We start from the raw sequence: 14215 nt of genomic DNA on the forward strand, positions 1-14215 counted from the left end.
TGGAAAAATAAGTTACTGGCTAGACAAACAAGTGTTTTGTGGGAAATAAAAACACAATATAGCAAGAGTAGTTAAAAAAATTTACAACTCAGGGACTCAAATGTACATTTGCCACATTGACTTTATCAGTTATTACCAAAGAATTAGATTAATTGTGGGGAAAATGTTTGGTATGTTCTTGTCATATAAAATAAATTTAAAAAAAAGGATTTTAAAAAGTTTCAGGCAAAGTTTAATATTGTTCCTTCATTTATGACGTAGCTCCTTCCATCTATAATGTTATTTCTGGGCTATAATTCTTGTTTTGGTGAATCCCTGATCACTACAGGTCTTGTATAATGACATACATGAACAAACCATACATACATGTGGACATGTGGAGGGTCCTGAAACTAGAAATGATTCTCTCTGAATGAAAAAAAAAAAAAAAAAAAAAAAGAAAGAAAAAAGAAAAAAAAAGGAATTGTCCTGTGTACCCTATACCTACCTTTCTCTGCTTTCTCAATTACACATGCAACTGGCTGACCATCTGGTCCACAAGCTACCTGTCTTCTAATAAACAGGATCAGTAGTAATGGAGTACAAAAAATGGACTACTGACATCACATGCAATGTCTTCTTTATTTCTAGATTGTAGACTTAAGGTTTAGTCAGGATATTTTTAGTCAGTCAATTTTCACTGTTCATGTGAATATCATACAAATATGACATACATATACCCACATGCTGAGTAAGTATTCACTTAACAACTAAATTATGAATCAGATTCTACAACTGGGTAACTCTAAAAAACTTTGTTAATAATTTCAGGCAGTAGGTTTGGCATATAAAGTAGAGAAATTCCAGTTCTGTGGTGTAACAGGGCATGCGTGGAGTTCTGAAAATTATTCCTCAGCTTCCCCAAAAACTTTACTTTTGGAAAGCTAATGATTGGAAAGATCAAAATGATCATTTATTATAACATTTAACATTATTCTATCTTATTATAAAACTTTATTTTCTACTCTCTGTTCCCTTTACAGAATCATGCTGCTTGCTGTGGCAATATTATCTCTCTATTCAGTTCACCTTCTATTAAAGACAGCCAAGGAAGGAGGTATGTTACCTCTTAAGTTCTAATTTGATTCTCATAAGAAAATATTTCAGTCTTTAGTTCTATAACCATATGATGATTTTAGTCAGTTTCACATCTCATTTTCTTCTGATCCCAGTGACATGGATTCTTAATATTTTTAGCTATTTGGGCAAGTAAGAGACAGGAATGAAAGTCAGCTGGTTCAGTTCAAGCCAATTAGAAAAAAAAGAGATTTTTTTATAGATGATAGAAATAACAGTTTTGACTTGCTGCATGCGGCATTCATTTTCGAATTAAGTCAATGCATCTTGTTTGGATAACATTTTAACATACTTCTTTTTTTTTTGTTGCATCTTTTGGGTTTATAATGTATATATAGTGTTTAGTATTTATTTCCATGTTTGAGGCTCCAGTATAGAATTATACTGTGGAAAAATTTTAAGCATTAAAACAATCCTTTGACAAGGTTATTTCATCTTGATTGTAGGCTCTTTAATTTATGAAAAACTGGGGGAAAAGGCTTTCGGGTGGCCTGGAAAAATGGGAGCTTTTGTCTCCATCACAATGCAGAACATTGGAGGTAAGGGAATATAGCTTGATAGATTGCTTAAACTTCTAGTAGAATGTTCAATAAATAAGAAACCTTATGATAATCAATAAGCACTTCAAAACAGAAAAATATTTGTTTTATAGTTATGAAATCTAAAACATTACACTTCTTATATATATTTTCTCTCCCTCTTTAATTAAAAAACAGCATCATCTAAGGATGAGACAAAAACATAAAACCCTACCAATTGAATTCTAGAATTAAAACACGGAGTAAAACCTGTCTTGATTTCTAGCACTATTATGGCTTTAATTATTACTTTCAACAATGAAATCACCAGTGCTTATTTCTGGGTTTATTTCAGTGCTTATTTCTGTCATTGCCAGTCCAATTGATGTTTCATATGTAGGACTGATTTTTTTTTCATAAAATGGAATATTAAATATCTGGGAAGGGGAACAGCCAATACTGTGGTCTGTAAGACACAGCCCTGCACCGAGCCAGCTAGTTGGAAAGTGTCTCTAGAAGTTATACGAGGCAGCAGAAGCATTACAAACCACAGATTACTTGGTTCTACAGATTCTTATAATTCCCATTGAATTCTAATTTCTATAGTAGAACCCAAAAATACATATTTTAATAGTGCTCCCAATGGTATGTTTGTCAACCAGCTTCACGATGGTCCTATGATTTAAGATTTTGTGTCTTTGATCCTTAGAAGGCATTCAGACCCATACTTCAGATGTTCTATTGGCTGTGGCCTCTGACATGGGCCAGACTAACTCTCCACACAGTGGCACTCATTTCCTCCCCTCCTACCCAGACTCCAAACCTGCTATTCCTCTGCTCTTTCCTCTCTCAATGAACAGAGCCACCAACCAGCAAGTTTCTTAAGCCAGAAATCTGGATGTTAGCTTAAACTTTTCCCTCTCTCTCTAATCCTGAGCATAAAATCAAACACCAACTCCCGTCCATTCTCTCTCTTACTTATCTCTTGAAACTTCCCCTCTTTCCATCCCCACCGCCACAGTTCAGGTGGTCACCATTTCTGGCTAAGACTGTTGCAGTAACTAAGTGGTCCCCCTGCCTTGAGTTTTTTCTGCTCCCATCTCTAATTCATCCTCCAGATAAATGTTTTTCAGATTCAGCTCCCATGCATAAAATTCTTCAGCACATCTCCATCACTTTCAAGGTAAAATTTAAACTCCTTGGCCTGACACATGAGGCTCTTCATGATCTGTCTCCTGTCTACCTTTCTGACACCAACATATCTTTCTTACCAACTCTAATATCTGTCTGTCTAGCTAGCCAGCTAGCTATGTATTTTATCTACCAATCTATACTCTAGGCATACTGCATCATACCATAACAAACTACATTTAGTTCTCGTAGCAGTTTTAATATACTTTAAAAAATCCTCAGTGCCTGCTTTGCACATGCTATTTCCTCCCTTCGAAAGTCTTTGATGACCCTCCAACCCTAACACACACACTCTCTATATCTCTTTCTCATTCATTCTACTTCTCTTTCTGCCCCCCTCCCCCTCCCCCAGCCTCTCCCCATCTGCTTGTTGTGGCTGTGTTCCGTCTCTTCTATAGGCTGTTAGGTTCTACTTCCTCTGGGCTCCCTGGGCCCTCTTTGCATGTATCTGGTATTGTACAGCTTTTAAAAAGATATTTCAAAACCCTTAAGGTATAGAAGAGACTTTTGGAGTTTAATACACCTGAACCTGAGTCTGTTTCTGTTATACTTACTGTTTGTGACCTTGGGAAAATCAGTTTACTCTACTGATTCCAGTGCTTCCATCAACAAAAATGAAAGTAATGCCTCATTTTCACAAGGTCATTGTGAGGATTAAACAACATAACATATGGCACATAATAAGGGTTCAGTATTGGATTCCTTCCTTCCCCATTCCCAACTTCAATATCCATGTCTCTGGAGCCCCATGATTATTTTTTTAAGTGAACATTTACAATAGTAAAACATATGCCAGTTGTGAAAAACTAAACATTACATAAATATATAAATTCCAAAAAAAAAATTTATGTTAAGTCAACCTTAGAAATAACTTCTCTTGGTTTTCCTCTATGCCTAATTTAATAAATACATTGTTATTGTAAAAATTGGATCATCTTATAACACTGTTTTGCAGCCTGCTTTTTTGCACAGATATTACAAAGAGGCAACAACTTTTGTTAAATAAACTCACTGGGATTATCTAGGATTTCTGGAATGGAGTAATTCTTTCCATAACCTTTATCCAACTATACCTGCTCCTGATAATAGATTATTGATAAGCATTAAATAAAATCCAGCCATATCTTTATGATTTGTGTTTATTTTCATATTTTTATATATTAAGACTAAAATCTTGGGTAGAATTTGGCAATAACAACAGGATTGTCTCATTTATTTCACTGGGTTGGGGCCACAGGCATATAAATCCCCTCCCAACCCCCACCAACGAGACAGTTTTACATCTGGTTCAAATTTTCACCTTTATCAAGATGAAAATTATCAAACAGTTCATGAGATCCCCTCACAGTTGATCTAAATTTACTTGCTTTGGCAACTGAAATAACTGGTTGTGAGCACATTTGGCCCAGAACTCACCACCTGTAGTTCACAATGAAGCTATTTTTATGCTTAAATGATGGGATACATTACAAAATGATCTCTCAGTCAAACCACATACACATAAGAAATGTGGCTTTAAGCAAGTGAGACTAAATTTTATAAAAACCCTGACGTGCTGTCACTTAGTTACTTGATATGACTAGCCGCTGCTCTGGTTTCAGGGAAATCACTTGTATTTCTGTATTTAGCAATTCCATTAAGAACGTTTAATTTTCTCAATCCCCTGAAAAACGAACAGTTACCATAGATGTTTAAACTTTAGCAGAACAATGTTGGCATTTCCCAGTCAGGTGTGCATCAGACTGAATTTCTGAAGACCAAACACATTAACAGTGGTGATGTCACTGAAAGTCAACAATAGCTCTAAATTGAATGGTGCTTCACTGAGCCAGTTAATCAGAAATACCTCCCCTGTTTTCTCTCTGTGTAACTTAACTTTAGTTAAGGTCTCTGTAAAGATTAACCAAATAATGTTTACAGACTACAGACCAGGTATCATAAAAAATCATTTTACCTTGACAATAGAGAAGAAGTACTGGCCCAGAAGTCAGGAAATTTATATATTAGATGTGGTCTGCCATTTTCAACCTCTTTAAATAGTCATATCCTTAACTGGGGAGTGAGAATAATAACATATACCTCCTTGCTTCATAGGGCTTTTCAGATGATCAAATGAAATAATGTGATGAATTAAACAATGTATAGAATTATCTCCATTATCAAGTTTTTTGAAGTTAAGGAAATATTTTTAAATCATTAATAGTTCAACATGCAACTTAGATATGTTTTAAATGTCTTTTAGCAAAAATTCATCATAAGGATGTAGCATATACTTAAATATTCTATGCAAAACTTGTTGGTTTTATCTTTTATTGAGTCTTATGACCATGTGTAAACTAATAGATTGATATCATACTTCACTTAGTCGATGGACTTGAGTATAAGGTGTTGCATAAATCCCTACAATTGTAGGCAAAATTGTTGGCTATACAAATGTATAAATATAAATTTTCTAGGGAGAGGGTTTATAGAATTCATTAGATTTTCAAAAGAGTATATGAGCACACATATATCACTTATCTAGAAGCTCAAGATTTTTAGCACTTGGAATCATTTCTTTTTGGCCATAGGGAGACTAGGATAGAGGTGTGGGGGGAAGGAAAACAAAAAACATCACTGACAAATGGGAAAGAAGCTATCATCTCTGTATTCTTTAATCAATCCAGGATGACACCAGTTTAGACAATAAGCTGTCTCAGACTTGGTATGCCCCTTCAGGAGAATCACAGAAGACTAGATTGATGCCCAACTGGGGAAAGCCACCGTGCTGTGTAGTTTACTCAACTCTGACCTACAATTCTTCCCTCTCTCTTCTAGCCCTTGCCTTTTGTTGCCAGACCCTTGACCAAGTTACAGACACCCAAATAGACACACTCAGTAAGGCCATGATGATTTTTAACTAATAAGGATAAAACTTTGAAAATGTAGCTTCACTGACCACGGAGTTGGATTTAACACAGAATCAGCACTAATACTTTTAACAAAGGTCCACATGCAAGAGCCAGAGGGCTTACTGTCTATTTTTGAGAAGAACTTGGAAGCAATGCAAAATACATGATTGCTTTTCTTTCCATTTGAGGGATTATATATTCATCATACTGAGAAGAAAGGATTTCCCGAAATATCATGACTTCTTATAATTTAGATGTGTCTTGAGTGCTATGTGTACCATTGAGCTATCATGTTTCTTTTTAGCAATGTCAAGCTACCTCTTTATCATTAAATATGAACTACCTGAAGTAATCAGAACATTCATGGGACTTGAAGAAAATACTGGGTATGTCCTATGTTTTCTCTATAACATCAACTGACTCATTCTACTTCATCTTTTCTGATCCTAACATCCTCATTTCTCTTTCTCTTCTAGAGAATGGTACCTCAATGGCAACTACCTCATTATATTTGTGTCTGTTGGAATTATTCTTCCACTTTCTCTTCTTAAAAATTTAGGTAAAGCCATTTTTTCAGTGAAAATATTTTTATTTGCATTTCATATTCTAATAGATAAGCTGATTATAGATGCCATATTTACCTTCCAGAATTTTTCTGCTAACTCCTAGGTTACCTTGGTTATACCAGTGGCTTTTCTCTTACCTGCATGGTGTTTTTTGTCAGCATGGTAAGTGATTTATTGTCATGATCCCTGTGAGCTCAGTACACCATGAAATAATTTTAGTGCCTGAATAGTGCCCTCATTTTTGCTCAAGCACTTCAATAGCATGAACTCATTCTTGCATCACAAGCAGTTTTCTTGTATTCTAATTTGGAATAAGAAAAAAGCAGTCATGAGTTTAAAAATCGTTGAGCTTCAATGTCAAGGCAGCTGCTAATGGTATGTTCTAGGTACACTGGGTGTATATTAGGACAAAAAGAATGCATCAAGCAGAGATGTGACAATTAGAAGAGGGGAGGAAGAAGTGAAGAGCCCCACAGGAGAAATGAGTAGGCTATGAAATTAGCCATATCCACATGAATCAGTCATTTTCTCTCATACATTCTACCTATGAAAAGAGAGCAACCAAAGTGGAATTAAAGAAGAAAGACAGTCCCCACCCAAATCCTCCCTACCCCCAAATGGAAGTTCTTTCAATATCATGGCTGCCAAAATTAAAACATTTCCTCAAAGAGGCAAAGAGAGAGGGAAGGTTTTTTGATAACTCATATCATCATTAGTTTGAAAAAATGCAAGATATGAAATATTGCAAGGAAGTGGCCACCTTTCTTATGGAAGGGTATGAACATGGCTTGGGATAGATTCACATGCAAAATACTGCCCTATTGACTTTAAGGGGCAGGGCTGCCAACCATAGTTCCACCTTTCCCTTAGAACAGAGACTACAGGGATATGAATTTTTGTTTCATTATTTTTCTTCAGCAGGCTGACTTTATTATTCTTTTTTAATGACTGGATTTAGGTGATTTACAAGAAATTCCAAATACCCTGCCCTCTGCCTATTCTGGATCACAGTGTTGGAAATCTGACATTTAACAATACACTTCCAATGCACGTGGTAACGTTACCCAACAACTCGGAGAGTACTGGTGTCAACTTCATGATGGATTACACCCACCAGAATCCTGCAGGACTGGATGAGAATCAGGCCAAGAGTCCTCTTCCTGACAGTGGAGTGGAATATGAAGTCCATACTGATGACAAGTGTCAACCAAAATATTTTGTTTTCAACTCCCGAGTAAGTAAGGGAGCTAGCCCTCTAATAAGCCTGGGAACATAGCCTCTGAGTTTTTATGAAAAAGTAGAGATGGCCAGGGAGGGACTTCCATCTGCATTGGAATGCTAAACATTCAGTGTTGTCTTTGTTTTTCAGACGGCCTATGCAATTCCTATTCTAGCATTTGCTTTTGTATGCCACCCTGAGGTCCTTCCCATCTACAGTGAACTCAAAGAGTAAGGCAGTCATCATTTTCGCATTTCTAATTTGCTTTCAAAATGTATTCATGTTCAAAGGAGCTTTATGCAGAAGCATGCTTTATAACTTCCTCTTCAGAGAAAGTTTGTGCTACAACCACTCATCAGCAATGGGCTTTAAGCATTTAGGTGTGATTCAGCCCACTCAGTGGACTTCCTTGTCTCCTATTCCACCACTCAAATGGTCCAGAGGAATGGTTCAGAGCAGGTGGAGGACACGTCTAGAGCTGTAATGCTTTGGGCAGGTATGGGGAATTTGAATTTGGATTTTGGCAGGAAGAAGTGATGTCATTAGAATTGGAAGTGACCTTATCCTGAGGACAAAAAATTAGGGATAGGGAGACCTTGCCCAAGCCACTGATGTCATTGGTAGTCAGTCCCCATCCGTTGTTTAGAAGGTACTCATCACAAGAGGTGCACCAACATCTGCCTTCCTTGTCCAGTTGTCAAATGGAGGCATTCGTTAGACAATCTTTTTCCTTCCATCTAATATTCCGTGATTTGTTAATCCCCTTTTTACTTTGAGATTAGTTCTTAGATGTTGACCTCTATTTGGGAACAAAGTGGGTTCTGAGCCTATGCACAGCAGCTCCCCTCTTTGTGCTTAGGGGAGGATGTCACATTGCAATTCTCAACTCCTTTAATCCAGACTTCAGTAGTCCAGTGTCACTAAATAGCAATAATTATCCCAATAAATTCTCATTTACCTCATAAAATTGTTTTTGGAACACTTTCTATTATTCACTTGTTGCAGTTACACTCCCTGATAAATGATCTTGGGCACCTGCGTATCCTCTAGAATGGTTTCCAGAAGTTGTCTGGGTGATGACATCAGGCTTCCTGGAAGTATGAACTCCCAGAAATAGTGCGCTGCTGATTCTATTAGGTTCTTTTCCTCATTAAACTCATCTCACCATGAAATACAAAAGCTTTTTGCATTAGGAGCCAGTTTGGCCTTTATGTTAATTACATTCTTAAATAATTCTTTATATTGTGTCTTTATGTTAATTACATTCAGTAGACATGCTTACTTATTGATATGAAATAAATGTTCCTCTTCTAGGGGAAATGGTTGTTTCTAGGGCTGAAGGGATGTTTAAGAAAAATGGAAACAAATCCTCCACAGTTGAGACAAATTTAAATCAGCTCTAAGTTTATGCACTAGAAATGTGGTTTTATAATGAGCAACACAGACATGCATTCTTTCTTTATTGAACTTCATTTTAAGTTTTATAAAGTGATATTTTTGTAAGTTTTTAAAAGCAAAGCTCAGTGTTCTCTTTTCAGCCGGTCCCGGAGGAAGATGCAAACAGTGTCCAATATCTCCATCACTGGGATGCTCATCATGTACCTGCTTGCTGCCCTTTTTGGCTACCTAACCTTCTATGGTAGGTCACTTTTTCAAGGTCATTCTCTTTGTGCAATTCCTGGTTAGCCTGATCATTAACCCAATTAGGTAGAATTCTTTTAATTACCCTCTACAAACAATATGATCTGTAGATGACCTATACTCAAGTAAGCTTTGTCACTTGACCTATGGAAATGGGGCCTGAAACAGCCCGACTTCCAACAATTTGTGAATTTACATGTATTTTATGAAAAATTTCCCTCGGATTATTTTCTTTCAGAGATAGATGGCATTTCTTTTTTTGCTTGATTTCTTAATCTATTGTAGGCTAGAAGCAATGAGAGTGGATACACCTACATGTTGTAAAGCTCTTTTGGTGGTGTAACTAACTATTAAGCAAATGGCAGAGGAACTCAAACTCAAACTCAAACTCTCGAGTTCAAACTCAAGCAAGTACTTGAGTTTGAACTTGCTTCTTGTTTACCAGTCTAGTCAAATCTTGGGTCTTGGGGCCCTAGGCAATTTCCTCACATATCATTCTACTCTGTCATAGTGAATGGTTTCCTAAAAAGAGAGGGGCATGACAAAATTCCCTCAAATGGGAATTTATTACCAAAAAAGAAAAAGAAAATATATTGACTATGGCCACATCAGATTATGCCCGAAATATTTCCTATATGGCATCCTAAAGTATACAAACGGAGTAGGATAATTATTCCCTTCCATGCAGTGTGGCCCTATAGACAAATTTCAGGGAATCAAACACTGACCTGATAGCTTACATTCACACTAATTAATATATCAACATAAATATATGTATAAGTATCTTGGATTTTTTTTTTTCTGTGTGACTTGGGAAATTAAATTGATTGCATGCTAAATTGAAGAGAAATATATGGGGGAGGGGCAGGACACACTGTTTGCTTAGGCCTCATTCTACTTCTTTGACTATTAACCAAGCACTCGCTTTAGATGGGGCATTAATTCCTTGATGGTCATGAGTTAAGGAAAGGTGTTTTCATCCCTTTTTTATCTGATTTTGAGAGGAGTAGTGGGCACATCAAACTACATCTGATTTTGTAAGTATTTCCTTGCCATTTGTGTCTGGAATTCTAAATGACTAAGCTTTTAAGGAGAGCAGCATCTTAATCTGAGAGCAATGTTCATTGAGAGATCCTGTAAAATCATATTAAGTCAGGCTTTCATGGTACTTACATTTACTCTAATGAATTTCATAAGAAAAGTAAAACCTTGAAAAGTATACAAGTATGCTTTTCAGTGTCGTGATGGAGTCATCATTGTTGAGCTTGAAAAAACTTTAGAGGTCATTTGTCCTTGAGTTTCCATATTGGGTTCAGCGAAGCAGTGCTAGGGATCACTGGGCAGGGGTTGAGAGGTGAGGGCCTGGCTGGAGGGGCATGGGCCTTACCTCCCCTACAACCAGAGCACCCCAGTCTTTTGTCAATTTTGTGATGCTTTCGTAGACATTGGTGAGTTTATCATGATGCAAATGAGCTACAGAAACGCCTTAGCAATTTTAAATTAGCTCCTACAACTGTATAAGCTTTGGGGTCTCCCCACATCTGGACCTGCCCCTGCATAAAGGCTTCATCTGAACAAAGGTCACAGAGCTAATAAACTCAGACAGGATAAGAATGGAGGTTTTAAATTCCCAGACCTGGGCCCTTTCTGCTGCAAATCTCAGTGAAATGTTACCATAGTTAGCCAGTGCAGACTTGATAACACCAAATGGACTCAATTCTCTTCTTCCTCTTTGTAGGAGAAGTTGAAGATGAACTACTTCATGCTTACATCAAAGTATACACATTTGACACCCCTCTCCTTATGGTGCGCCTGGCAGTCCTTGTGGCAGTTATGCTAACTGTGCCCATTGTCCTGTTCCCAGTAAGTACATAAAGCTTTGAATAAAGAAACTTGCTTGACCTCATAGATAAGAATGTGGATTGATGTGGATTTAACTATAATGTGTGTTTTCAATTGCAATGCCTGAGGACATTATTATTTTTATGTAACATTCTGGAGCCACAAATTTCCTATTTAATATGCAGGTAAAACAAATATTTGGGGGTATTATTTTTAAAGTATGGAAAAAAAAATGATAGTTATCTTTAAATTCAAATTCAAAAAGTAGATCTTGAGCTTCTATCTAGTGGATTAATTAAAAAAGAGTAGGGGTTCATATAACTTCTGAAACGTGAAAGCCAAAGCCCCATCAGCTTTCAAATCATATTGCATTTTCACCACAGTTTTGAAGACATTTCATTTTTTCCAATTTGTTTTGTTGTAATAACATTGAAAAATCAGCCTTATTTAATCTGATTCATTGAAGGTTAATGAGAAGGGGATTCATGTTAAGTAATTTACACACTAGATCCAAATTTCTTGAAAAATAGTTATGTTATCCACCACATATCCCCTCCTCCCCTGAAACCGACACATGCCCTCTGCCAAACTCATATTAGCCTTCTTGGCATTTGCCACTGGAGTCAGTTCGTTCTGGAATCACAGAGTAGGGATGGCAGTGATTTGAGCTGCATGAGCTAAAACCACCACCTATGGATAAACATAGGTCTTCACTCTGCTGCCAGCTCTTCTCCTTTCATAAACACTGAATTTACTCATTCATTTCAGGGGGAAAAATAAATGACACAGTAGTTAGCACTGCCTTGTACAGAATGTTCCATGCAGGGCCAAGCATATGAGAACTACTTATATAATGCTACTGTGGGTGCTTTAAAGGCAGCTTGTGTCCTGAAGTATTTTTTGGCACTTTCCTTTTTCATAAGTGCATGAAATCAAATCTTTATTACCCTGGTGGCTAATATTTTATTTTTAAATAATGTCTTCACTCTAATACATCTGAAAGTATTTTAGATGTCATACCCACAGTGTTAGCCTAAAATCAGCTCTGTCTTGGGTACAAGGCAGAAGACAGTTGCACACAGAAGGTGTACCGTAATGGTAAAACTTCCAAGCAAATAGCTTCACTGCAAAAAGAATATCTGGAGCTCTTCTTTGTGTGTGTAAAGATTTGACTGACTAAATTTTGGCACATAGTAGGCACTCATTGTTGAATCAAAGCATTTTATAAAAGAAATCCAATACATGCTTCTGTATTGCTCTATTCATAAGCTCATAAGCTTCAAGTATAGTGCTTTTAAGCTGAGGTCTCCAGAGACTGAAGAACTTGACCATGGTCACACAGCTAGTTGGTGACATTTGAATTAATGCAGTGCTCACAGCATGATGCCGATGGCTGCAATCGTGATAATGGGAGGTAAAAATAAGCATTTCATTTGCTAGATGAGCATTTCACCTCAACAATGAAAATTCAGATCTCTCTATAGAAATTCTTTCCCTACAAGAGAAATAAGAAAGCACTGATGTAAATCTGACCATAAGGAATAGCAGTAGTTTGTAACATCTCCCATTATATCCCATTAGAACTAATATTTAGAAAAATAACTAAATGCTATTCTTTATTATGGATTTCCATGCAACATTAGCATTTATTAAATATTTTGCACATAATTGGGTCATCACCCTCACAATGCCCCATTGAAAAAGATCTGTATCTGCATCTGCTTCCACACTGAGTTATAAGTCCCTGGAGGTTAGAGACATACACAGTGACTGGCACACAGGATGAGCTCAACATTTACTAAGAAAACAGTCTCCAAATGAGTCTTGTGTTTTCTTGAAATGCATAAACTGCCATTTTCCGATATAGCATAGGCTGTTTCCCTTGCTGACATTTGCCATCAATCCCAGTTTGGGTGAGGATCTGGGCTAAGTGAGCCAAGTCTCCACAAACGGAGATGAATGCACAGAGCTGATGACTGATAAGTGCGTCCAACATCCTTGTCCCAAGCAAGTCCTACACAAAGCTAAATTCAGACATTAATGGTGTTTTGTTTGTTTGTTTCTTACAGTTTAGAGCTAAGGTTTTCAATGTCTCTTATCTGAGTCACAGCATGTCCTAAGAGGTTTCTTTGAATTAAGAAACTCTTGACCCATGAGAAGTTTATTTACTTTGCCTTGATATCCCCACATACAAGTAGTAAAACAGGCAAACAAATAAAACCTAATTTGGATTAAAATCTGTCAGTTTCAACTATTATTTGTGCCCCCCTTCTTTCAACAAATGATAACTGGCTCTTTTTCTTAGGAACCCAAGAAGAGAAAATAGAGTTTTGAGGTGTTCTTTTTTTTCCTTCGATGACTCCATTTATCATCTTTCTTTTCTCCAATTAGGTTCATTTTTGTTCCTTCTTAGTAAAAGACACATAGTAATTGCTTGTAATGTTTGTTGAACAAATGAATAAATGAAGTGAATTAAGACTATAGCTTTTACCCTAGCAGGCCAATATTTCTTTTCTCTTTCTTGTCCAGTGAGGTGATATGAGGTGGGGGCATCCATTATGGGACAGGCCCTCCTCCCCAAGGACTGTTGATAACATTTCCAGTTTATGTTTCTTGCTATGCAATAAAGTTCACACATCAAAATGAAAAACAGAAAAATCATTCTTAAAGGTTTATTGAAAACACACATTCAAAATCTACCTGCCATACCTTAAAAAGGGAGAGCACATCTAGGATCCTCTAGCTAATTCTGTTTCATTTTATCACAGTAAAATCATTCTTTTCACTCATGTTGCCTTCAGATCTACTGTTTTGAAATGTATGTTGATATAGGTATAGAAATATGGCAGATATGCCATGAACTGGAATAGAGTAGTGATATATAGGTATTTCCAGCACCCTTGCCCTAAACAATCCTACAAAGTGAAACTGATTCACTTATAAGCAATGGAAGAGTTGATTTAAAAAAAAAAAAAAGGAATTCAGAACTAAGGCGTCCACTTTCTATTCTGCCTTCACATTTCTGACCTTTACATTGGGTTTCCACATCAGAACACTGCACTTCCTGACAGGCTCCTGATCAGGACACTTTCTCTTGAAATAGATATATTCTCTAGAGCTGCACAGACCCTTTCCTGAAGCATTCTGGGTCTCAGGCTGTGGCTGTGGCTGTGGCTGAGGACTTCCCCCACCCACAGCACCTGGCCCACATTTCCAGGTTCTTATCAGTTC

General features: G+C 36.9%; 1 protein-coding gene across 2 annotated transcripts in view; it reads left to right on the forward strand.

Annotated features, from left to right (window-relative positions):
• Positions 1-14215, forward strand: part of SLC38A4 (solute carrier family 38 member 4) — a 44305-nt gene that overhangs the window by 22978 nt on the left and 7112 nt on the right. For both annotated transcript variants that reach the window (XM_037847204.1, XM_037847206.1), the window contains exons 5-13: positions 1023-1096; positions 1563-1655; positions 6021-6102; positions 6193-6275; positions 6386-6444; positions 7241-7516; positions 7652-7731; positions 9040-9140; positions 10881-11005. In XM_037847204.1, the coding sequence (XP_037703132.1) occupies positions 1023-1096; positions 1563-1655; positions 6021-6102; positions 6193-6275; positions 6386-6444; positions 7241-7516; positions 7652-7731; positions 9040-9140; positions 10881-11005 (973 nt within the window). The remainder of the gene's footprint in view (positions 1-1022; positions 1097-1562; positions 1656-6020; positions 6103-6192; positions 6276-6385; positions 6445-7240; positions 7517-7651; positions 7732-9039; positions 9141-10880; positions 11006-14215) is intronic.

The sequence above is a fragment of the Choloepus didactylus genome, chromosome 8 (assembly GCF_015220235.1).
Source record: "Choloepus didactylus isolate mChoDid1 chromosome 8, mChoDid1.pri, whole genome shotgun sequence".
In the NCBI taxonomy this organism is placed as follows: Eukaryota; Metazoa; Chordata; class Mammalia; order Pilosa; family Megalonychidae; genus Choloepus; species Choloepus didactylus.